At 47.1% G+C, this 25,323-nt stretch overlaps 1 protein-coding gene across 1 annotated transcript in view; it reads right to left on the minus strand.

The window, feature by feature from the left end:
- The window catches only part of pipox (pipecolic acid oxidase), an 80,260-nt gene that overhangs the window by 18,701 nt on the left and 36,236 nt on the right, over window positions 1-25,323 (minus strand). Inside the window, exons 4-5 of the mRNA XM_069911086.1 lie at window positions 6,952-7,134; window positions 160-312 (exon numbers count right to left, since the gene is read on the minus strand). Coding sequence (XP_069767187.1) covers window positions 160-312; window positions 6,952-7,134 — 336 coding nt within the window. The remainder of the gene's footprint in view (window positions 1-159; window positions 313-6,951; window positions 7,135-25,323) is intronic.

The raw sequence follows: 25,323 nt of genomic DNA on the forward strand, positions 1-25,323 counted from the left end.
GTACTTGTGTGCAGTGACAGCTATACATTCATACCAGTTTTTACTTCTTGCAGCCATAAAGGCTTCATTAACACTTTCGAGGGTTTATCAGCCATTTCAGATTGAAAGTTTTAGTTGAAACGAATTTCAAAATAAAGAACATAATCTCCACATACAAACCTTCACAAGTCCTGGATATTCATTCGAAGGAAGTCCATAGAAATCATGTAAAGTTGGACCGCTGTTTATCCTAATGAAGCATGGAAACCCTTTGGAAATTCCGTAAGTTCCAGGGACTTTCTCCTTCCAGTAACAAACAATAATTCTCCGTGTCTAGGAAGTTAGAGATAGGATAAAGTAGATGATAAATTCTCCTACGAAACGCATAATTTTGTCGCACAACATACTCTTAGGCAACATTTCACAAGCAATAAAACAGGAATTCAGGATCATCGAGAAGCCAGAGAGCCATTTGAGTCATTCAGACAAGTCAAGAGTATTCCATGATGTGACATGACTGCCAGATTTGTGCAAGCTCAATTAGAGGTAACGAGAGTCAGTAATCGAAAATATAAAACAATCTCTTGTGCTACAAATAAAGTGAAATAAGGTGAATGGTTACAATCCAATGCAGTCTTGATCTTCAGCAAGTGCAGCATCCCTGTTTTAAGGGCAGATGTCCATAGCTCCCCAATGCTGCAACTACATAATTGCAACTGGAGTTGTGACTGGTTATTTAGAGATACATTCTTCATGGTCTCAACACATGGCAGCCAATGGGGCAGTAAGTTCCATCCCATCACCTCCAGTCTTCCTCCACCCCAGCCAGAGTAAAAAGTTACATGACAGTAAATGCCAGCCAATGGGGCAGTAAGTTCCATCCCATCACCTCCAGTCTTCCTCCACCCCGCCCAGAGTAAAAAGTTACATTTCCCTAGATTAAAATTCCTACAAATCTTCCATTTTTGGACTGCAGCAAATGGGAAATGTAGGCAAAAAACCCTGCACTACTGTTTCATGGTAAATAAATATGCCATGCATTTTGTTAGACCTCCAGGGGATTAAAAAAAACATTATGAGGTGAAATCCTGATGATATGAAAAGAAATTGGAGCAGTATTAGGCAGGTGGCCGGGGCCTAGGCAAGAATCTGCGGTCAGGGAGTTGGGAGCTTAGAGGGTCAGGCAGCTGGGTCATAGGTGAGAGTCCACAGTCAGGACATCAAGAGCTCTGGTGGGTGGGAAGCCTGGGCACAACAGTTGAGGCTACAGCTACCGTGGGCAAACCAGCCACCAACTCTCTCTCTGGTATACAATAATATAGGCATGTTGTTCCTCCCACTCCCCAAGAGTGCCATCACCCATGAATATATTCTTGTTGCCGTGAACAATTCAAGCATCCAGATATTTGGCCAGAGGTCAGTCACACAAAACTTTGGCCACCAGAAAGCTTTTTGGTGGATTTGCACCATAGTGAACATTTCTAAACTCATCATCAGCACAGATTTTCTTTCACTTTTCCCTGTTTGTAGATTTAAAGAATTGTGGTTTAATAGACTGTTGCACACATGCATAGGTGAGCTGTACTCGTCATCCCGCAACAACCATCACTCAAATAACCAGCCCAGCACTTGCTCATACCGAATGTTTCTCAAACAGTTCCCTCTCCTGGTATCTCCTTCCTACCATCACAACAACATCAAAGATGCAATGACCAATCACATCCAGATCCACGGTCCTCTTGTTTCACCCAGGTTATCCGCAGATTGCCAACAGATTGAGAACGCCGAGTTTAATCAGATGGAGGAGCTGGTTGTGAAGAAGTCTTTGGGAGATGGGCGACCTTGTGGATAACACCACCATCCCAGATTGAAGCATCCCGCATTTGCAGGATTTCTCTGTGAACTGCTTGCTGCATGGGTTTGCCAATATCAACCTGGTCCACACCTCTTACCAAATCCCAGTTAAGAAGGTAGATATTCCCAAGACGGCTGTGATTACTCCATTCAGTTCATTTGAATTTTGACAGATGCATTTTACTTAGCGGAACTCAGCCCAATCATTTCAACAATTCGTGGACCACGTTCTCTCCAGCCTCTCTATGTACACAAGGATAATGTTCTGGTAGTGAGCACCAACGAGGCAGAACACACAAACCAATGATTTCAAGTTACTGCTACAGCATCTTGACAAATATGGAATTATAATCAACCCAAGGAAATGCATTTTTGGTGCAAGCGAACTCACTTTTTTGGGACATCAAGTGACAGTCAAGGGCATCTTGCTGAAAAAGATGCAGGAAATTCAAAACTATCCCGTGCCAACTTCACTTGCCAAATTACAATTTTTGGGGATAATAAATATCTACTGCTATTTCCTACTGAACGCCACTGGGTCTGCTCTCCTCACTCCCCCATTCCCCCTTCTAACTCTCCTCCCCACTTCTCTCTCTACTTGTGGTTACTGTCCCCTCCCTCCTTTCTCCATCTATTACCTCCTGCATTTGCAACCACACCCCCTCCACTCTTTTATTCAGACTCCTGGCGACATTTTTCAAGACCTCCATGAAATGCTCAAGCCCGAAACTGTGGATTACAGAAAGAACAAAGAAGATCAATAAAGTGTGTGGCATGCAGCCAATGGGCAAGGCAGGGTGGGGTTTAAGCGGTTAGTTCTGTAATGGGTCGGGTCTAATAAACGAAAGGCACAAAGTGGCTTGTTTAGCATAACAACAATTGATCTTTATTCCCTGGCGAAATTTAGCAATACACACAATTTAAAGGGGGGAAAAAAAAATCACGATTAATATTGCGAGTTTAATGCAGTTAACTTTTTCCTGTGAGATTATGCATGCATACAGATCTCATGTATGGACAGGATTTGTCTGTTTGGAAATATATAGCATCACATTATAAAATATCTCCCTGAGACCTCTAGTGTCTCAGAGCAGAAACCTTTCACTCCCAATAAGAGGTTTACATTCTTTTGTGATTTATGGTGTGATACTTTTGCAAACTTTTCCCAAGGTGGGAGGAGAGGCTGAAGAATATGTTTTTTTATTCAATAGGTTTTTATGAAGAGCCATGGGGTAAGTTTTGACATGATTGGTAATGTAGATGACACAGGTTATATCAAGATTTAAGTTTTTTCACTAAAAATTGATGGAGTTCATCGCAACTGTGAATTCTAGATGTGTTCCCCAAGCTGAGATCAGTAGACTGTAAATCCTGAAGTTATGAGTGAGCTGCAGGGTAGCCTGCAAACTACTCTGAAGTAGCAGCTAAAAGATGTATAATGGCAGCACTCTCTCGTCCCCATTGGAAAAGCTCCCATTTTCTAAATTGAGGCTTATCGAATGATGCTCCAGAATCAAGATTTTGTCATTGTTAAGGAAACAAATGGGTATTTGCATGCTTCATTATTTAACATCAGATTGCTATTTTCACTTGCACTGCCATCTCATCATCATCATGGCCCATCCCTTCGCAAGCTAAGATGAACACGGTGCCTTGTAGCTCTTCTGCCTTCACAGAACTTGTGATGTGCAATTGCGAATTGCAGAACGCCATGCAGTGCGATTTTTTGCGAGGCCCTCCCAGTCAGTATGGTTGACGTGGAATGACTGGAGATCACGCTTGATTACGTCTTTGTAGCGAAGACATGGGCGGCCAACAGGGCGTGGAGCATCCATAGAGCTTTGTACCATGAGCCAGGGCAAGGACTTGGAGGCGAGTGCTTGCCCAGGACCAAATGCCTCCCTCTGTGTCTCATGCCACTGGATCTGGCGGAGTGAGAGGCACGACAGCCAGGGTGACACGGTATTGCCCCGGAGTGGTCTGTTTCAAGACCATGCTCGCTGGATGTTGTCCTTATGGATCCTTCATCCACCGAGTTTGCTGCTGCAGACCACTAGGGAAACTGTTTCCCGCACACTGTCACAGCTCCCAGTCCCTGCTGCCAGACTGGCATGTGCTATTTGCCCACAGCTGGGGCCTTTCCAAGTACTGACGGCTGGGCGAACCGAGACCGGGGATTTGAACTCAGTTACCTTCTCCATTAACACAAGGCTATTAGTATTTAATACTCAAAGCCCACAAAGCGGAAGTGAAACATTTTGCCTCTATCCCAAATATTTAATGGCTTAGGCTGGCATTGAGGCAAACTAGATCTGAGTAGGATGTGTGTGCCTAATTTAAGTGAACATTCAACTACAGTTGCCGGTATTTGAAAAAACCCAGTCAAAGATCAAATGTACATAACAACAGCTGCAAGGCCTCACTATCTGAGATAGGTTAGTGACTGGAGACTAAAAACAACTGTTACATTCCTATTGCTCAACACCCTCCACTGCTTTCTTAATATGGGAAGGATGCTAGAAAAGGTGATCACATATGCAGCAGGAAAAAGTAGCTGTTTCTGCAATACTATTAACAGTGCCAGTAACCTGGGCTCACAACTTGTGCTGCCTGGAGGGAGGTTGTATATTCATCCTGTGTCTACGTGGGATACTTCCGGTTTCCTCCCACACACTAAAAATGTACGGGCTTTGTAGGTCAATTGGTGAATCTTGGCAGCACAAGCTCATGGGCTGTAAGGGCCCATTACCATGCTGTATCTCCACATAAAAGATGCAGGAATTGCTTTCCAAATTGAAAACTGAACATTAGCGAATCTTTTGTGATCTTACAGAGAGGCCGAGAAGTTAACATGAACTCCGCGAACCTCAGGCATTAATTACCACCTAAATCCCAAATTAAGGCAATGGTCCTGCAATTATGACCTTGTTTATTTTGCATCCTCTGCACCTCAGTTGGTATCTTTATGTCAGAAAGTTGTGGTTTCAAATCCCACTCTCGAGATTTGAATTAAACATCTGGGGTTGGGATTAAGAATGATTTGCTATTAAAGATTCAAATATTAACTTCCAAAAGACGCGAGGCTCATTATGGACTATTATCATAACCTAAAGAATTAGGGTGTTTAGATGCTTTGGTGCTAATGCTGACTGGTTCTGGATTGGTGTCACTCGATTCCCATGTACCTTTTCTTTTAAAAACCTTACTTAATGGTAGAGGTTTTGATTTATGCGGGTTCTTTTCTTTATTTGTTTGGAATCTTTTCTTTTGATTTTGATAATATAGATAACTGATTTCAAATGTGAATAATGTAAACATTGATAAAATAATTATAGAAGGAGAAGGAAAGAGAATTGTAAACATTTTTCTTGTTAATTTTTTTGTTATGATTGTACTCTGGATTTTCTTATTATGAAAATAATGTTTAATGCTTTAATTTTTTTTCTTTTTCGATTCTTGTAGTGCATTGTGTAATTGAACTGTTCAATTATTTACATTGTAAAACACCAACAAAAATATTTTAAAAAGAAAGAAGAATGATTTGGAAGATATAATCATCCATAAAAGGAATGTTTATTTATTTATCATTTTATTTTTTTATTATTCGTTCTATTTATCTATTTATTTATTTATTATTACTTTATTCTTTATCTTTTTACATGTTTCCGTTATTTATTAGCTAGTGCAGTACAGAGGGTACAATTCAGAACCACATTGTCTGAGGAAGGATCTTTAGTGAAGCGGATAAACCACAGTTCTCTTAGATGGGTGGAAAAGAGCCCATGATACAATTCAGAACCACATTGTCCGAGGAAGGATCTTTAGTGAAGCGGATAAACCACAGTTCTCTTAGATGGGTGGAAAAGAGCCCATGGTACAATTCAGAACCACATTGTCCGAGAAAGGATCTTCAGTGAAGCGGATAAACCACAGTTCTCTTAGATGGGTGGAAAAGAGCCCATGGTACAATTCAGAACCACATTGTCTGAGGAAGGATCTTTAGTGAAGCGGATAAACCACAGTTCTCTTAGATGGGTGGAAAAGAGCCCATGATACAATTCAGAACCACATTGTCCGAGGAAGGATCTTTAGTGAAGCGGATAAACCACAGTTCTCTTAGATGGGTGGAAAAGAGCCCATGGTACAATTCAGAACCACATTGTCCGAGAAAGGATCTTCAGTGAAGCGGATAAACCACAGTTCTCTTAGATGGGTGGAAAAGAGCCCATGGTACAATTCAGAACCACATTGTCTGAGGAAGGATCTTTAGTGAAGCGGATAAACCACAGTTCTCTTAGATGGGTGGAAAAGAGCCCATGGTACAATTCAGAACCACATTGTCCGAGGAAGGATCTTTAGTGAAGCGGATAAACCACAGTTCTCTTAGATGGGTGGAAAAGAGCCCATGGTACAATCTTGAAGAAAAACAAAATGACCCAACCAACTTTCATCTCTTAATCCGCACCCCAATTATTTATCTCTTCATTGTCCTAATATTTTTGTGCAGCTCCCCATGTGCAAATTGGCCACAGCACTTCTCAAATTGAAACACTGATGATACTTTATATATTTCAAGAATAATGGAATCCACCAAGATGGTGAATGGTGCTATCACTTGAATGTTAAAGTGAATGGGATGAATTTCCCAAAAATTGCCCCTACCAAAAATCCGAGGTTCTCACCTCCAACAAATGAATTAGGATCAGCAATGGTGGTGGGAGGGACATGACAGCTGATGGGAAGGAGATCAATAGTGAGGATTTATGATTACAAAGCAATCATTACATTACTCAATTTAGTCAGTGATAATTCCCCACTGATTATTACTAGGACAACACTATCAGGATAAATTATATCTAAGCAAAGGTTCTGAAGTGCTTTTAGACTCTCTTTTGCTTCTCTCTCTGTAGTCTGACTGTGAGAGGCACTTAGGTAATTCCTACTTTGTCTGCCTTGGAGCAGACAAAAAGAAATTTCACAGAATACAACACTGTTTTATTACTATGTTAATAATTTGAACCTTGAATCTTATTGCACCAATATATTCGGAGGTAATTTTAGACAACATAAAAGTGTGATGTCAGTACAGATTGAATTTAAGTGAAAGCCATCAAATACCTTCAGAGGAAGCTGTAGACCCACAAGGTTCAATAGTTCATTTGTCCAAGGCCCAGCAGTAATCACCAGACTTTTTGCTCTGTAAATTCCTAAAGTAGTTGTCACGGTAACCCAATATCCAGGCTGTATTTCAACAACTTTTTCACCATCACGAATGGTCCCTCCAAACCTCCGGAACAAATCCTGCGAAAGATTCAATTTTATCTTGTGAAATCATGGAGAACATATCATTATTTCTAATAATTATTCCTCCATCATCCAGAAAATGTATTGATAAAATTAATGGAACTGATTTTTTTTTAAACTCTATTTAAATTACCAAGCTTTGCTCACTTTCCAGTCATCTATTATTCACTTCCTTCATCTTTTATCTCTGCAAACCATTATGCTAGTGGAGCAAAATTGTTTTAATAATATCCTATAGTATTCATATACCATGTCCTCCATAATGTTTGGGACAAGTACATTTTTTTTTTCTTTATTTGCCCCTGTGCTCCACACATTTAAATTGTAATCAAACAATTCACATAGAATTAAAGTGCAAATTCCAGATTTTATTTAAGACAATTTGTATATATATTTTGGTTTGACCACATAGAAATTACAGCACTTTTTTTTCAGGGCACCATAATGTTTGGGATATTTGGCTTCACAGGTGTTTATGAGTACTCAGATATGTTTAATTACTTAATGGTGCAGGTATAAGAAATCTAGGCTTGCTTCTAAGGCTTTGATCACCTTAGGAGTCTGTAGATACTATTTTTCAAAATGAGGACCAGAAAGTCAAAGAAGCTATTATGAGGCTGAAAAACAAGAATGAAACGTAAAGAGAAATCACTCAATCATTAGGATTATCAAAATCAACAGTTTGAAACATTATAAATAAGAAAGTGCTGACGAGCTCAGCAATCACAAAGGGACTGGTATTCCAAAGATCTCCACTGCAGATGACAGAAGAATTCTCATCATAATGAGAAGATATATCCAACAGATCCGAAATACTATTCAGGAGGCAGGTGTGGATATGTCAATGACCATCATCTGCAGAAGACTTAATGAACAGAAATACAGGGGCTGAACTGCAAGATGCCAACCAAGGCAAAGGTGGTATGCTTTGGATCTTTGGCAGTTCCTTTACTCCTCCACACTTTGCTCTTGCCATCCCTCTGATAGGGGTTAATCTTGGTATCATCTGTCCACAAGACCATTTTCCAGAATTCTGCAGGATTACAAATTTAAAACTGTGGAGAACAAGGGCAAATAAAGGAAAAAAGTGCCTTTGCCCCAATACATTTTTCACATCTATTGCAGTATCCAACAAACTCCTTTATCTTTTATTTGTGAATATTTGTAAATTGTAATCAGATACACATCAGGAAGCTTGATTGACCAAGGGTTAAATAATTAAGCAGTTAATCTGTATACCATGCATTTTCTTAAGGCAACTTTGCTGTGGAAGCAAGTCTTGGTGAGCACATGAGCTTGAGAGCAGCAGGGATTGCAGCAAAAGAGAATCCCTTGGAACTCTCTTCGAGAGCAAAGGAGAACTTCTTCAGGGTAGACATTTTTAGAAAAGAAAGCAACATGGAAGATGCCAACCCTGAAGAAGTTAAGAGTTTCAGTTTTACACCATTCATTTACTTGTCTTTTGGTTAACTGTGATAAGAACCCCCATCCTTTTATAATACTAGAGAAGCCACAGAATGGAAGAGAGATTAAAACAGCTCTGTTAAAGTGGCCTTTCTCTGCAGTAACTCTCAAGTTTCCCATTTGATATCAAGGAAAGTTGCAAACATCAAGCCAAATGGAAACTGATTGGCCATGAAGTTGAAAGAAATGTTCTGAGATTGAAGGCCTGGAGGAAGAACGGGTGTCAATGCCGCATTGAACAGAGTCTGGGATACAGAGCAAAATAACTAAAGTGCCACGTGAAATGCACATTAGAAATACAGATAGGTAAGAAAGGAGGATTAAAACCAATTGGAATCACAACATTTGATACAACAGTATAAACACATCATAGTAAAAAGAATATAGTGGGAATGGACAGGTGATGTTCTAGAGAGGTTCCAGAGCACATTCTCATGTAGAGCATTGTTGACAACCCAATGCTACTAGTAACTACTTTCTTTGAGAAACAATAAATGTCAGCAAATGTCAAACCTGACTCTATAGATTCAAGGTCAAAATCAGCACATGTTTACAACAGCAAGTGATAAAGCACTTTACAAGTTTAAACCCCCGTTTTCATTTGAATACATTCAGAAAAAGTGTAACATTATTTTCTGCACCTTCACAGAATCTATTCCTGTTTGAAATCCTGAAGGCTGATAAAGCTTTGGCTTCTATCACAACACTGTTTTAATTTATGATTAAACTTGTGTGAATAATTACCCAGGAAATTCATTGAGCTCCAAGATTAGTTAGAAAACATGGGTCTGAATTACGGAACATGTTGAATAGTTAAAAGAATCAGATCCGTTTGTGTATTCAGGAAAGAGAGCAGCAAATAAAGTTCTTTAATGTTCTGAATGAAGATACACAAATGTGCACTGGTAAAACTCCATGAATATGAAAAATAGTTGCAACTTGCTTATGCAAAAACCATCAGCCTGGAACTTGTGGTAACGGAGGTAATGAGTCTTTTAATGGCCACTGTTCTAATGCAGGAAGTTTGAACTGCTGGAGAATATACATTTGCAGTCAAACGCAGAAAGCCAGAAACTGATGCCAGCAATTTTTTCAGTATTCTGTGGCAGACTTTCCAAATGACAGTGTACACATGAAAAATTCAACTAATCCCAAACTAATTTTGTTCTTAAAAACCTTGATAGTGTTACAGATCATTGAATGAAACATAGATCACAATAAAATGCACCAAAACATAATAGATGCTCTTAAACACTTCATCCCAAAAACCAACATCTGGATTGTCAGTCCCTCGAATATACATTAAAAAAAATACACAAAATATTTTTAAATCGAAGTTTCAGCATCGATGTTAATTTCATCCACCACAAATATTTTGCTCAATGTGAAACAGTAAAAGATTCTACTGTCCAGTTTATTGTCTGAGAGAATTATTCAATAAAATTGGCTGAACATCTAGTTTGACGGCATCAGTGTTGGTAAGCACACGTGATTTCATGAAATGAAGTCTGACAGAAAACAATTTTAGGGAAAGGGAAGATCCTCATCAGATTAACCACCTAGATTTTGTGGATATCTTCCCTTCAAGTCAGCAATGTACACTGTCATTTTACGGTTCATTGCAAAATCCATACCATCGATGTCTCAGGAGGGAATGGCACTCTTTTAATGAAAATGTAGAATGAACAGAAGAATGCCAATTATTATTAGAATTGCTCTGGCCTACAAACAAAAACAAACTGCTTAATGGTATGCAACAAACTGTCAATGTAATTTCAAGGGATGCTACAGGGTTAATGTTATCAGCAAATTTACAAAAGGTCTCTGGACTTGAATTCATTAACTGCAAGAGAGATGTAAAACCTATAATGGTATGTGATGGTTTCTGGGCAGACTATGATGTCTCAAAAGGAATACAATGACTCTTTTATGGACTTGGAAACTTTTAACCTCTCCTCCCTGTTCAATTCTTTGACAAAGCTCAACAGTGCTAATGGAAGTATTGGTGTGAAATACAAATCCTCACACAGTATTATTCCCAATTTCAAAAAGCATGTTAAATTATATATATATATTCCATATGTTTAAGGACTTTGTTGTAAAGAGTTTTAGCAGGTGTTGTCTTTTATTCCTTTCCCTCTCTAAAATGGCTAATGCTGCAAGGAAACACTGCAGGGGCTGCTATCAACTAGTGGCACTTGCATCAACAGTGATGACTTGTATTGAAAGGCTGGTGCTGAAGCCTGAATGGCAACATGGATGTGTTCCAACTCGCCTATTGTAGCAACAGGTCTATGGCGGATCCCATCTCATTGGCTCTACACAAAGCTCTGGAACATCTGGACAGCAAAGATGCATACAACAGGATGCCCTTTATCCACTACAGTTTGACATTTAATAACCATCCTCTCAAAATTGACCAGGAAACTCCAAGACCTGGGACTCAACACCATACCATGTAATTGGATCCTGGATTTCCTCACCTCTAGATCATAATCAATGAGGATTTGTAAGAACATCTTCTCCACAATCTCTATCAGTATGGGAGCACCACAGAGCTGTGTTCTTAGCCCCCGCTCTACTCACTTTACACCTATGACTGTGTGGCTCTGTACAACAAAACAATCTACAAATTCACTGACAATACCACAGCAGTGAGTTGTATAAAAATGGGTGGTGAAGCAGCATTCAGGAGGGAGATTGAAAACTTGGCTGAAAGGTGAACCAACAACAACCTCACACTCAATGTCACCAAAATCAAGGAGATGATTGTGGATTTCAGGAAGGGAAAACCAGAGGTGTATGGTCCAGTGATTATTGAGTAATCAGAGGGGGAGCAAATTTAAGTACTTGGGAGTTGCTATCTTGGAGAATCTTTTCTGGACCCAACACATAAATTACAACATGAAGAAAGCACGTCAGTGTCTCTACTTCCTCAGGAGTTTGTAGAGGTTCGGCATGACGTTGGAAACCCTGGCAAATTTCTATGTGAAATATGTGCTGACCAGCTGCAACACGGTCTGGTTTGGGGACACCAATGCCCCTGAGCGAAAATCCCTACAAAAAGTAGTGGACACAGCCTAGGACATCACAGGTAAAACCCTCCCCACCATTGAGGACATCTACAGGGAACGCTGCCGTCAGAGAGCAGCAGCAATTAAGGAATCACACCACCCAGCACATGCTCTGTTCTCACTGCTACCATCAGGAAAGTGGTACAAGTGCCATCATGAACAGCCGCGACCCCTTCACCATCAGACTTTTCAACCACAAACTCAATCAGGGACATTGAAGGACTCTTACCTTCGCACTTTACTGATTTTTTTTACATTACCAATAAGTGGTAATTCTGCCTGGCCCACAGGAAAAGGAATCTCAGGGTTGTACGTGATGTCATATATGTACTCTGGCAATAAATCTGAAAGCTCGTCCCTACCAAGAGTGTACAATTATACCATTTAAAAGGTTCCAAGAGAGAGCCTTTCAGAAGTACAATTTAGATCAACTGCCTATGGTTACCACTTTTAATTGCATCTCAGAGATAAAATCTTGTTTTAAAATTTTGATAACAATTTTCAGAGGTATTCTAGTTTAACAAGACCATTTTTACTGAGCAAATAGTCAAGAGCAATATTTTGAACATTTTATTTGAGAACCTGTACTGAAAACAAAAAGTTTTCAAACCTTGTAAAATGGACAATTCAAAAGGAAAATTTCTTCATTTGATCAAGCTTGCCCAAAAGGAATTGTTGATAATGGATTAATAAACTTCGCGGATGTCCGACACTATCATACACACAAACTATTCCTTGAGTTCTTTACATTTCAGTTGTTATAGTTTACGCTGGCAGCTCTTCATTACAAGGTTCAACCTGCAGCCCCACTGGTCCAAAAGGCTTGCTACTTTATCATGTATTATGTTAACCTACTGAACTACTGTAAGGATTTAAATTCTCTGCATCTCACCCAAAATACAGCTACATTCTCCCAAAGTGAATTTATATTTTAGCAAACTGAAAAAGGAAATAAAGAGCATGTTGACTGGCTTTCTATAGAATATACTTTGAGTGTCCAATTTTCTATTGTCAAACATTTTAAGTGGTTTACAGGTATCAAATGAAAGAATGAACGAAGAGCAAGTACATGAGAACAAATATTTCAGTACAGTATTGAAGGAATAGTGTAGTCAGAGGTGTTATTTTTGAATGTCATTATTTTTCAGAATATTGTAGTTCTGCCTGATCTTCTAGCTTAAAAAATATCCTTCAACCAATACACAAAAAGAGCCAATCGAGTCATCATTCTACAGTTGTACATGTCAACTTGCTGTTCACAAATAAACAGCCACAATGACAATATTGCCACAATGATGATACTTCAGATTGTACTTCACTGGCTGCAAAGAATTTTGGGTTATCCTGCTAAATGCTACCATGCAAACCCTTTTCCCATTACCTGCACAGTTTTCAATGCTCGGTCCGCTTGCAAGATTCCAGCTGTTTTATCAAGAATGGCAGAAACTCCTTTTGGAAGTTTTACAGCTGGAAAACTTTTTGAAAAATCTGCAGATGTTAAAGTAGCCATGGGGACCTTGTTATCAATCAGTGTTTTCTTCATGTTTTGAAAGGTCGGGTCCACTTCTTCACCAAGAACCAATAACCCTGTTTCCCTACAGATAAAGATAAAGTTAGTAACATTTTTATGGAATTGCTCATTGATATATTTCACTCCATTTCTCACCAGTTACTTTCCCTCCCTTTCTCTTTCTCCTTTTCAGAGGTATCAGTGATTTCTACAGAACAAGGCCACTGTTTTTAGCTAGTACCCAACCCCAGTAGTAACAAGTTATGCTTTTGTCTCTGCAATGAAAACCTGCACATTATGCAACGAAGACAGAGCTCTCGAGCCAAGCAGATCAAATCTCACCAGAGTCCTCTTGCCCTTCCAGCAGAGATCACTTATGAGCACTCCAATGTGAGAGGGAAGAGTATTCATTATAGAAATACCCCATTCAATGCAAATGAGAATGACATGAACCCTTTCATTGCAAGTTCACGTATAGTCAAGGCTAAGGAATATAATCTGGGTTCAAAGCCAAAACACCACAAATGCTGGAAAACTAAAACAAAAATTTATAAATTTTAGACATACAGCACAGTAACCTGCTCTTTCAGCCCAGTTTATTGCCACCCAATTAACCTACAGCCCCTGGTATGTTTTTAATGGAAGGACAAAAGCAGAGCACCCAGAGGAAAGTACACAGAGACAGGAAGAATGTACAAACTCCTGACAGACAGCATGGGATTTGAACCCAAGTCCTGATTGCTGGTGCTGTAACATCGTTGTGCAAACCGCTACATTAACTGTGCCATCCATAGAAATAGAAAATAGCATCATCTGTAGAAGAGAATTTACATCAAAACTAATGAAAGATCATTGACCTGAAACATAAACAATGTCCCCCTCGCCGAGATGCTGTCCATATTCATCATATTGTGCCTCAAAAGCTTTGTCACTGGGTGCTTTATCTAGCTACAAATCAGGAAAGCTCCTGAACTGCATCTTAGATTATGATTTAATGACTTTGTAACATTTCTGCTGAAGTGCCAAGTTTGAATCTTTGCCTTATTCAAACTACCACAATTCATCACTGGAGAAGCTTCTTGAGCTCTTGGATAAATGGCTTATGGCAGTGTAATACTTGATCACAGTGGGGAAGAAGTCATTAAAGTTGATTTATATTGATAGTGTTTATGCATATTTCCCTGTTACAGCCTCCATCAGCCTGTGAAGAGGGCAACACAGGAGCAGGAAGGTGTTTTCCATCCAGCCAGCTACGTAGTAGAACGCAAGCTCACCTCAAGGATGCATGCTTATCCCACTGCTCTACTCACCCTACACCCATGACTGTGTGGTCAGGCACAATTCAAATGCTATCTGCAAATTTGCCAATGACACTATGGTAGTTGGCAGAATCACAGACATCAATGAAGCCTGCAGATTGAATGGTGTCACAACAACCTTGCACTCAATGTTAGCAAAACCAAGGAGATGATTTTTGAGTTCAGAAGGAAATTAGAGAACATGAACCAGTCCTCAATGAGGGGTCAGCAGGGAAGAGTGTCAATAACTTCAAATTCCTGGGTGTCAACATCTCTGTCTTGAAGCCTTCATGCTGATGTAATTACCAAGAAGGCTCACCAGCAACTATATTTTGTGAGGAGTTTGAGGAGATTCAGTAAGTCACCAAAGACTTTTGAAAACTTCTACTGGTGTACCTTGGAGAGCATTCTGTTTGGATGCATCACTGTCTGGTATGGAGGTGCCAATGCTCAGGACATGAAAAAAACTCCAGAGGGTTGTTAATTCTGCTTGCAACATCATGGGCACCAGAATTCACTCCACTGAGGACATCTACACAAGAGGAGGTATCTTAAGAAAATATCATCAAGGACCCCTACCACCCAGGCCATGCCCTCTTCACTCAGCTACCATCAGGAAAATGGTACAGGAGCCTGAAGATGAGCACACAGATTTCTGAATGAACAATGAACCTCAGACACTACCTCACTTTGTCGTTTTCTTGCACTATTTTTATTTATTTTGAAATATAATTTATAGAAACATTTGCACTGGGATGCTGCCGCAAAATAACAAATTTCATGATAATAAATAAATTCTGATTCTAAATGATTGCTAGCCTTGAAAAATGTTTGGAATTAAAAGGTGGAAGGGGATAGCAAAATGGGGGGAGGGAGGGGGAGAAACAACAAATGGTCAAAGACATGGAATGACTGGTTGGGTAATTTAAATGGAAGCTCCCCGAGAATATTATTTCAATTACATTTCAAATTTATTCAACACTGGGAAATAGAATGGTAAATTATAACCTTAAACTGAGCTATATGGGAAGCAATCTAATATTTTGATTTCAGATTATAAGGAGTTGCAAAACAATTTGAAACCACTGCAATAAATTGATCACAATATACTACAGCCGTTGATTTCCACAATATTTTGTTATTACAGTTGAACTAAAATCAGTTGTTTGGGCATGGGAATAAAAGAAAGTGGTCTTGAAAAAAAAACATGTTTTGGTATTCATCACCTCAATTTCCACTTGATTTTAAATTGAATGAAAATATGATTCTCTTCATTCATAAATACATTTTCAAACCTTCACCATGATCTTCCATATACCAGAAAGTGGGTGAATTATTTGCATTGCTTCAGCATCAGTTCTGCTCTTATCAATAAACAAGACCAGTTTATAACATCAGGATAATAGAACCAGACTTTGCTTCACAGAAAATAGCTCCTAGGGATTGTGGACACAATCTCTTACGCAATATATTACAATAGAAGACTCTCCTTTCATCATATATAGTATAAAATCATATATAGTTTTACTCAAGGGCATCATTTTCCCCGATGCTGTTGATTAAAAGAATTATCAATGTTCAATTATATATATATATATCAGATAATTTATTTTCTTTCAACTTGCAGAAAAGGGAGGTACCATTAAATGTATAATTTAATTAAATTATACATTTAATAATGATCTATTTCTGATAGTGAACAAAAATGCACGTTCCTTATTCTGACCCGATGTAGAAAGCAGGTGAACTTCCAGCTGGGAATCCAGTCAGCATGGTTAGTGCAACATGTAGCGACCTTGATCAATAAAGCATGGGAAAAAAAAGGAGGCTAAGTAAATGAATTGGTCATGAAGCCCAAATGAATTTTCTTAAACGGTCTTTATTAAAAAACATAAAATGGCTAGCGTCTGTAGCAACATTCAATATCAATAGTAATGTAGAAGAAACATTCTTGCAAAACACCAATTAATCATAACATAGAACGTTCCTTGTAATGTCTATCCTAACGTAACAGTCCGTGTAACGTAACAGTTGACTGAAACTCATACTCCTCGGATCTCCCAACTGTTGATGTGGGCTTGCGAACCTCCTTTTCAACCCATACAAAGCCCTACACATGCACATTGCAGAACGTGCTGGCCCTGGCTCCAACTGCTTGTTGCTGGCACTGAGCCATGCACACATGCATTGACCCAGTCCATGGCTCATGTGACCAGCTGAAGCTGCTGCCACCACAAAAATCCAGCAACCACAAATTGTGCCAGCCTTCATGCGTGTGAACAACAGGGAGGCTTACCTTCGGATCCTGGGAAGTCGCTGACACCCGCGGCCACAACAGGTAAGAAACGAGCCTTTGGCTCTTACACAATGGTCAGGAATATATAGGTCAGCACAACAACAAGGGGCCAAAGGGCCTGTTCTCTGTTCGATATTCTGAAGAAACGGTCTCCATAAAGATTAATTCAGTCTCCATATCCTCAGAAATATTACTCCCATTTTCCTCATCATATTTATCTATCTTTTTAAAAAGTTGGCTTCCAAGTTTTGGATCCATATTAGCAAACTGACAGTTGCAAGAAGTACAAAGTCCTGTCTCTGTGTTTTATTACAGAGCGAAGTCTGTAATCTTGCTGCTATAGATCCTCTTAATCCGACAGATTTAAACTATGAGACCAGGCCTAGTATGTAGTACTCTATCAAACACGTTTTGCAAGCCATATCCACAAAATCAGTTGCACTGGCCTTATTCATCCTCTGATAACCAATAAAAAAACTTGTCAAATCCAATTTGCTATTATGCCTACAAGGGTTGTGGAATCTTATCTTTGTGAGTTGAGCAATTTCTGATCACAAATATTTGACTTAAAGTGTACAAGAAACACTGCAGCATGGTTTAGAACCATGCTCGAGCACTGAATGGAAAACTGCTGATAATATAAATAAAGGTTGGATGGTTTTGGACATGACAGACTGATTCCTATCAGATGAAGAGATTAAATATTGAACCTGTGGTACAGATTTCCATTGAAGTTGAACAAAAACTTTAATTTGTTTAAGTTGAGATGACAGATTGAGGAAGTTAGATATATTAATGGCATGAATTGACATTTCTTAGGAGAAGCAGAGAGCAGGAAGTTCTTAAATTAAGGATTGACCAGCTGGTTGAAGGCTAGAAATTCATGGAAGAATCATCAGGTGCAGCATGCATTTCACCTTTATTATTGACATAAAATGGCAGTTTGCACATCAGGTGGAGCTGATTTACCTTTTGACATGACAATGGCCTTGACTTTCCTGCATGAAGTCAATAGGAAGGAACGCTCAAATGGGTTTGTAACTCCATCTAGAATGGCTTCATATACCAACTTTGCACTCAACACCTAGGCTATTGGCCAATAGTAATGGGAAAACTAAGTCTTCACCTGTGCTACTCTGCCAATCCAGCAACTTTGAACTTCTCCTGTTAAATTTAATATAAAAATCCTGATGTTATTTTGAGAGATGAACTTTATCCACAAAAGCTATGTTGTTTGTAATTTCCTCCAGTGTAATCAATCTGAAATTATTTGAACACAAATTTAGGTTTGATATGAATTTTTTCCTGATAAAATATGAAAAATTTATACTTTATACAGGAGAGTTTAGAATACTTTAACAGCAAACTGAACCATTAAGACTTGTAAATATCATTAATGTTATTGAATAAATGCTGCAATTTCTTTTTGTGAACAATTCAAATAAGTTGCTACACGTGGCTCCAATTGTCAAAAACTGGGTTTACCTGGAGTACAGCAATTTTGCAGTTTTCTTGGTGCCAGAGCTCTCTTCTGGAAATTTGTCATCTGATTTTTTAGGCTGGATTTTTTTAGAGCATTCCAAAACTTTGCTCATATAATTAAGAAAATCTCATTCAACGCTTCTCATCATACCATCCTTGGGTGGTCCTTATGGCTGCCAAAGAGTACTGAGTTCCCCTGAGCACTAATCTTAACCACACTACCCAGGATTCCTGATGCCAGGGGAACAATCACAGTACTGCCCTGTGGTGGTACACCACCGGCCTACTGCAAGGGGCAACCTCTGTTCCTGCAGGAGAGTAAAGGGACAGGACAACACCTGGCCAGCTGTCAATCAGTCGGCCTGAATGGATCAAGCCCCACCCGGTCGGGTGTCAATCACCCTCTGGGATATAAGCCTGCGCTGGCCTCCCAAGGCCTCATTCAGAGTTGCTGCAACCACAGCCAGCCTGGCTCTGTGGAAGTCTTTGTGGATTAAAGCTCCTTTGCGCAGGCCCGAGGACAGGTCCACATCCTCCCCCTCCACGTCCTCCCCCTCCACGTCCTCCCCCTCCACGTCCTCCCCCTCCACGTCCTCCCCCTCCACGTCCTCCCCCTCCACGTCCTCCCCCTCCACGTCCTCCCCCTCCACGTCCTCCCCCTCCACGTCCTCCCCCTCCACGTCCTCCCCCTCCACGTCCTCCCCCTCCACGTCCTCCCCCTCCACGTCCTCCCCCTCCACGTCCTCCCCCTCCACGTCCTCCCCCTCCACGTCCTCCCCCTCCACGTCCTCCCCCTCCACGTCCTCCCCCTCCACGTCCTCCCCCTCCACGTCCTCCCCCTCCACGTCCTCCCCCTCCACGTCCTCCCCCTCCACGTCCTCCCCCTCCACGTCCTCCCCCTCCACGTCCTCCCCCTCCACGTCCTCCCCCTCCACGTCCTCCCCCTCCACGTCCTCCCCCTCCACGTCCTCCCCCTCCACGTCCTCCCCCTCCACGTCCTCCCCCTCCACGTCCTCCCCCTCCACGTCCTCCCCCTCCACGTCCTCCCCCTCCACGTCCTCCCCCTCCACGTCCTCCCCCTCCACGTCCTCCCCCTCCACGTCCTCCCCCTCCACGTCCTCCCCCTCCACGTCCTCCCCCTCCACGTCCTCCCCCTCCACGTCCTCCCCCTCCACGTCCTCCCCCTCCACGTCCTCCCCCTCCACGTCCTCCCCCTCCACGTCCTCCCCCTCCACGTCCTCCCCCTCCACGTCCTCCCCCTCCACGTCCTCCCCCTCCACGTCCTCCCCCTCCACGTCCTCCCCCTCCACGTCCTCCCCCTCCACGTCCTCCCCCTCCACGTCCTCCCCCTCCACGTCCTCCCCCTCCACGTCCTCCCCCTCCACGTCCTCCCCCTCCACGTCCTCCCCCTCCACGTCCTCCCCCTCCACGTCCTCCCCCTCCACGTCCTCCCCCTCCACGTCCTCCCCCTCCACGTCCTCCCCCTCCACGTCCTCCCCCTCCACGTCCTCCCCCTCCACGTCCTCCCCCTCCACGTCCTCCCCCTCCACGTCCTCCCCCTCCACGTCCTCCCCCTCCACGTCCTCCCCCTCCACGTCCTCCCCCTCCACGTCCTCCCCCTCCACGTCCTCCCCCTCCACGTCCTCCCCCTCCACGTCCTCCCCCTCCACGTCCTCCCCCTCCACGTCCTCCCCCTCCACGTCCTCCCCCTCCACGTCCTCCCCCTCCACGTCCTCCCCCTCCACGTCCTCCCCCTCCACGTCCTCCCCCTCCACGTCCTCCCCCTCCACGTCCTCCCCCTCCACGTCCTCCCCCTCCACGTCCTCCCCCTCCACGTCCTCCCCCTCCACGTCCTCCCCCTCCACGTCCTCCCCCTCCACGTCCTCCCCCTCCACGTCCTCCCCCTCCACGTCCTCCCCCTCCACGTCCTCCCCCTCCACGTCCTCCCCCTCCACGTCCTCCCCCTCCACGTCCTCCCCCTCCACGTCCTCCCCCTCCACGTCCTCCCCCTCCACGTCCTCCCCCTCCACGTCCTCCCCCTCCACGTCCTCCCCCTCCACGTCCTCCCCCTCCACGTCCTCCCCCTCCACGCCCTCCCCCTCCACGCCCTCCCCCTCCACGCCCTCCCCCTCCACGCCCTCCCCCTCCACGCCCTCCCCCTCCACGCCTCCCCCTCCACGCCCTCCCCCTCCACGTCCTCCCCCTCCACGTCCTCCCCCTCCACGTCCTCCCCCTCCACGTCCTCCCCCTCCACGTCCTCCCCCTCCACGTCCTCCCCCTCCACGTCCTCCCCCTCCACGTCCTCCCCCTCCACGTCCTCCCCCTCCACGTCCTCCCCCTCCACGTCCTCCCCCTCCACGTCCTCCCCCTCCACGTCCTCCCCCTCCACGTCCTCCCCCTCCACGTCCTCCCCCTCCACGTCCTCCCCCTCCACGTCCTCCCCCTCCACGTCCTCCCCCTCCACGTCCTCCCCCTCCACGTCCTCCCCCTCCACGTCCTCCCCCTCCACGTCCTCCCCCTCCACGTCCTCCCCCTCCACGTCCTCCCCCTCCACGTCCTCCCCCTCCACGTCCTCCCCCTCCACGTCCTCCCCCTCCACGTCCTCCCCCTCCACGTCCTCCCCCTCCACGTCCTCCCCCTCCACGTCCTCCCCCTCCACGTCCTCCCCCTCCACGTCCTCCCCCTCCACGTCCTCCCCCTCCACGTCCTCCCCCTCCACGTCCTCCCCCTCCACGTCCTCCCCCTCCACGTCCTCCCCTCCACGTCCTCCCCCTCCACGTCCTCCCCCTCCACGTCCTCCCCCTCCACGTCCTCCCCCTCCACGTCCTCCCCCTCCACGTCCTCCCCCTCCACGTCCTCCCCCTCCACGTCCTCCCCCTCCACGTCCTCCCCCTCCACGTCCTCCCCCTCCACGTCCTCCCCCTCCACGTCCTCCCCCTCCACGTCCTCCCCCTCCACGTCCTCCCCCTCCACGTCCTCCCCCTCCACGTCCTCCCCCTCCACGTCCTCCCCCTCCACGTCCTCCCCCTCCACGTCCTCCCCTCCACGTCCTCCCCCTCCACGTCCTCCCCCTCCACGTCCTCCCCCTCCACGTCCTCCCCCTCCACGTCCTCCCCCTCCACGTCCTCCCCCTCCACGTCCTCCCCCTCCACGTCCTCCCCCTCCACGTCCTCCCCCTCCACGTCCTCCCCCTCCACGTCCTCCCCTCCACGTCTCCCCTCACGTCCTCCCTCCACGTCCTCCCCCTCCACGTCCTCCCCCTCCACGTCCTCCCCCTCCACGTCCTCCCCTCCACGTCCTCCCCTCCACGTCCTCCCCCTCCACGTCCTCCCCCTCCACGTCCTCCCCCTCCACGTCCTCCCCCTCCACGTCCTCCCCCTCCACGTCCTCCCCCTCCACGTCCTCCCCCTCCACGTCCTCCCCCTCCACGTCCTCCCCCTCCACGTCCTCCCCCTCCACGTCCTCCCCCTCCACGTCCTCCCCCTCCACGTCCTCCCCCTCCACGTCCTCCCCCTCCACGTCCTCCCCCTCCACGTCCTCCCCCTCCACGTCCTCCCCCTCCACGTCCTCCCCCTCCACGTCCTCCCCCTCCACGTCCTCCCCCTCCACGTCCTCCCCCTCCACGTCCTCCCCCTCCACGTCCTCCCCCTCCACGTCCTCCCCCTCCACGTCCTCCCCCTCCACGTCCTCCCCCTCCACGTCCTCCCCCTCCACGTCCTCCCCTCCACGTCCTCCCCCTCCACGTCCTCCCCCTCCACGTCCTCCCCCTCCACGTCCTCCCCCTCCACGTCCTCCCCCTCCACGTCCTCCCCCTCCACGTCCTCCCCCTCCACGTCCTCCCCCTCCACGTCCTCCCCCTCCACGTCCTCCCCCTCCACGTCCTCCCCCTCCACGTCCTCCCCCTCCACGTCCTCCCCCTCCACGTCCTCCCCCTCCACGTCCTCCCCCTCCACGTCCTCCCCCTCCACGTCCTCCCCCTCCACGTCCTCCCCTCCACGTCCTCCCCCTCCACGTCCTCCCCCCTCCACGTCCTCCCCCTCCACGTCCTCCCCCTCCACGTCCTCCCCCTCCACGTCCTCCCCCCTCCACGTCCTCCCCCTCCACGTCCTCCCCCTCCACGTCCTCCCCCTCCACGTCCTCCCCCTCCACGTCCTCCCCCTCCACGTCCTCCCCCTCCACGTCCTCCCCCTCCACGTCCTCCCCCTCCACGTCCTCCCCTCCACGTCCTCCCCCCTCCACGTCCTCCCCCTCCACGTCCTCCCCCTCCACGTCCTCCCCCTCCACGTCCTCCCCCTCCACGTCCTCCCCCTCCACGTCCTCCCCCTCCACGTCCTCCCCCTCCACGTCCTCCCCTCCACGTCCTCCCCCTCCACGTCCTCCCCCTCCACGTCCTCCCCCTCCACGTCCTCCCCCTCCACGTCCTCCCCCTCCACGTCCTCCCCCTCCACGTCCTCCCCCTCCACGTCCTCCCCCTCCACGTCCTCCCCTCCACGTCCTCCCCCTCCACGTCCTCCCCCTCCACGTCCTCCCCCTCCACGTCCTCCCCCTCCACGTCCTCCCCCTCCACGTCCTCCCCCTCCACGTCCTCCCCCTCCACGTCCTCCCCCTCCACGTCCTCCCCCTCCACGTCCTCCCCCTCCACGTCCTCCCCCTCCACGTCCTCCCCCTCCACGTCCTCCCCCTCCACGTCCTCCCCCTCCACGTCCTCCCCCTCCACGTCCTCCCCCTCCACGTCCTCCCCCTCCACGTCCTCCCCCTCCACGTCCTCCCCTCCACGTCCTCCCCCTCCACGTCCTCCCCCTCCACGTCCTCCCCCTCCACGTCCTCCCCCTCCACGTCCTCCCCCTCCACGTCCTCCCCCTCCACGTCCTCCCCCTCCACGTCCTCCCCCTCCACGTCCTCCCCCTCCACGTCCTCCCCCTCCACGTCCTCCCCCTCCACGTCCTCCCCCTCCACGTCCTCCCCCTCCACGTCCTCCCCCTCCACGTCCTCCCCCTCCACGTCCTCCCCTCCACGTCCTCCCCCTCCACGTCCTCCCCCTCCACGTCCTCCCCCTCCACGTCCTCCCCCTCCACGTCCTCCCCCTCCACGTCCTCCCCCTCCACGTCCTCCCCCTCCACGTCCTCCCCCTCCACGTCCTCCCCCTCCACGTCCTCCCCTCCACGTCCTCCCCCTCCACGTCCTCCCCCTCCACGTCCTCCCCCTCCACGTCCTCCCCCTCCACGTCCTCCCCCTCCACGTCCTCCCCCTCCACGTCCTCCCCCTCCACGTCCTCCCCCTCCACGTCCTCCCCCTCCACGTCCTCCCCCTCCACGTCCTCCCCCTCCACGTCCTCCCCCTCCACGTCCTCCCCTCCACGTCCTCCCCCTCCACGTCCTCCCCCCTCCACGTCCTCCCCCTCCACGTCCTCCCCCTCCACGTCCTCCCCCTCCACGTCCTCCCCCTCCACGTCCTCCCCCTCCACGTCCTCCCCCTCCACGTCCTCCCCCTCCACGTCCTCCCCCTCCACGTCCTCCCCCTCCACGTCCTCCCCCTCCACGTCCTCCCCCTCCACGTCCTCCCCCTCCACGTCCTCCCCCTCCACGTCCTCCCCCTCCACGTCCTCCCCCTCCACGTCCTCCCCCTCCACGTCCTCCCCCTCCACGTCCTCCCCCTCAAAAGATGCTCACAAACTCAAGCTAGCATGCTGGAACATCAGAACCATGCTAGATAAGACAGACAGCCATCGACCTGAACGTCGGTCTGCCCTCATTGCACATGAACTCCTCAGACTTGACATCGACATAGCCGCTCTCAGTGAAGTCCGCCTGGCAGATGTAGGCAGCTTCCAAGAACGCGGCGCGGGCTACACACTCTACTGGTCTGGCAAGCCTTCGGATGAACGACGCCTATCTGGTGTAGGCTTCATGGTCAAGAGCTTCATTGCCTCCAAACTCGAAAACCTTCCGACAGGCCTCTCGGACCGAATCATGTCCATGCGACTCCCACTTCAAAACAAGCGTCACATCACCCTCATCAGCGTCTATGCTCCAACCTCCAGGCGGAACCAGCAGAAAAGAACAAGTTCTACACCGACCTGCGCAACCTCATCCAACGTACCCCTACAGCCGACAAATCCTGGGCAAGCATGGCGTCGGCAAGTGCAACGACAATGGGCGCCTCCTGTTGGAGCTCTGCGCAGAACAGCGGCTTGTCATTACAAACACCCTTTTTCAGCAGAGGGACAGCCTTAAGACCACCTGGATGCATCCCCGATCCAAACACTGGCACCTCCTGGACTACATCCTGGTGCGAGAAAGTGACAAACAAGATGTGCTCCACACCAGGGTCATGCCTAGCGCGGAATGCCACACTGACCACCGGCTGGTTCGCTGCAAGCTCAACCTTCACTTCAAGCAAAGCCCAGGAACAATAAAGCCCCCAGAAAGAGGTTCAATGTTGGAAAACTGCAGTCAGACGAAGCGAGAGGAAACTTCCAGGCAAACCTCAAAGCAAAGCTCGACGTTGCAACCCGCCTCACGGACCCGTCCCCTGAAACCCTCTGGGATCAGTTGAAGACTACCATACTGCAATCCACTGAAGAGGTACTGGGCTTCTCCTCCAGGAAAACAAGGACTGGTTTGACGAAAACAGCCAGGAAATCCAGGAGCTGCTGGCAAAGAAGCGAGCTGCCCACCAGGCTCACCTTACAAAGCCGTCCTGTCCAGAGAAGAAACAAGCCTTCCGTCGCGCATGCAGCCATCTTCAGCGCAAACTCCGGGAGATCCAAAATGAGTGGTGGACTAGCCTCGCCAAACGAACACAGCTCAGCGCGGACATTGGCGACTTCAGGGGTTTCTACGAGGCTCTAAAGGCTGTGTACGGCCCCTCACCCCAAGTCCAAAGCCCGCTGCGCAGCTCAGACGGCAAAGTCCTCCTCAGCGACAAGATCTCCATCCTCAACCGATGGTCAGAACACTTCCAATCTCTTTTCAGTACCAACCGCTCAGTCCAAGATTCCGCCCTGCTCCAGCTCCCTCAACAGCCCCTAAGGCTAGAGCTGGATGAGGTTCCCACCCTGGA

The sequence above is a fragment of the Narcine bancroftii genome, chromosome 14, assembly GCF_036971445.1.
Source record: "Narcine bancroftii isolate sNarBan1 chromosome 14, sNarBan1.hap1, whole genome shotgun sequence".
NCBI lineage: Eukaryota > Metazoa > Chordata > Chondrichthyes > Torpediniformes > Narcinidae > Narcine > Narcine bancroftii.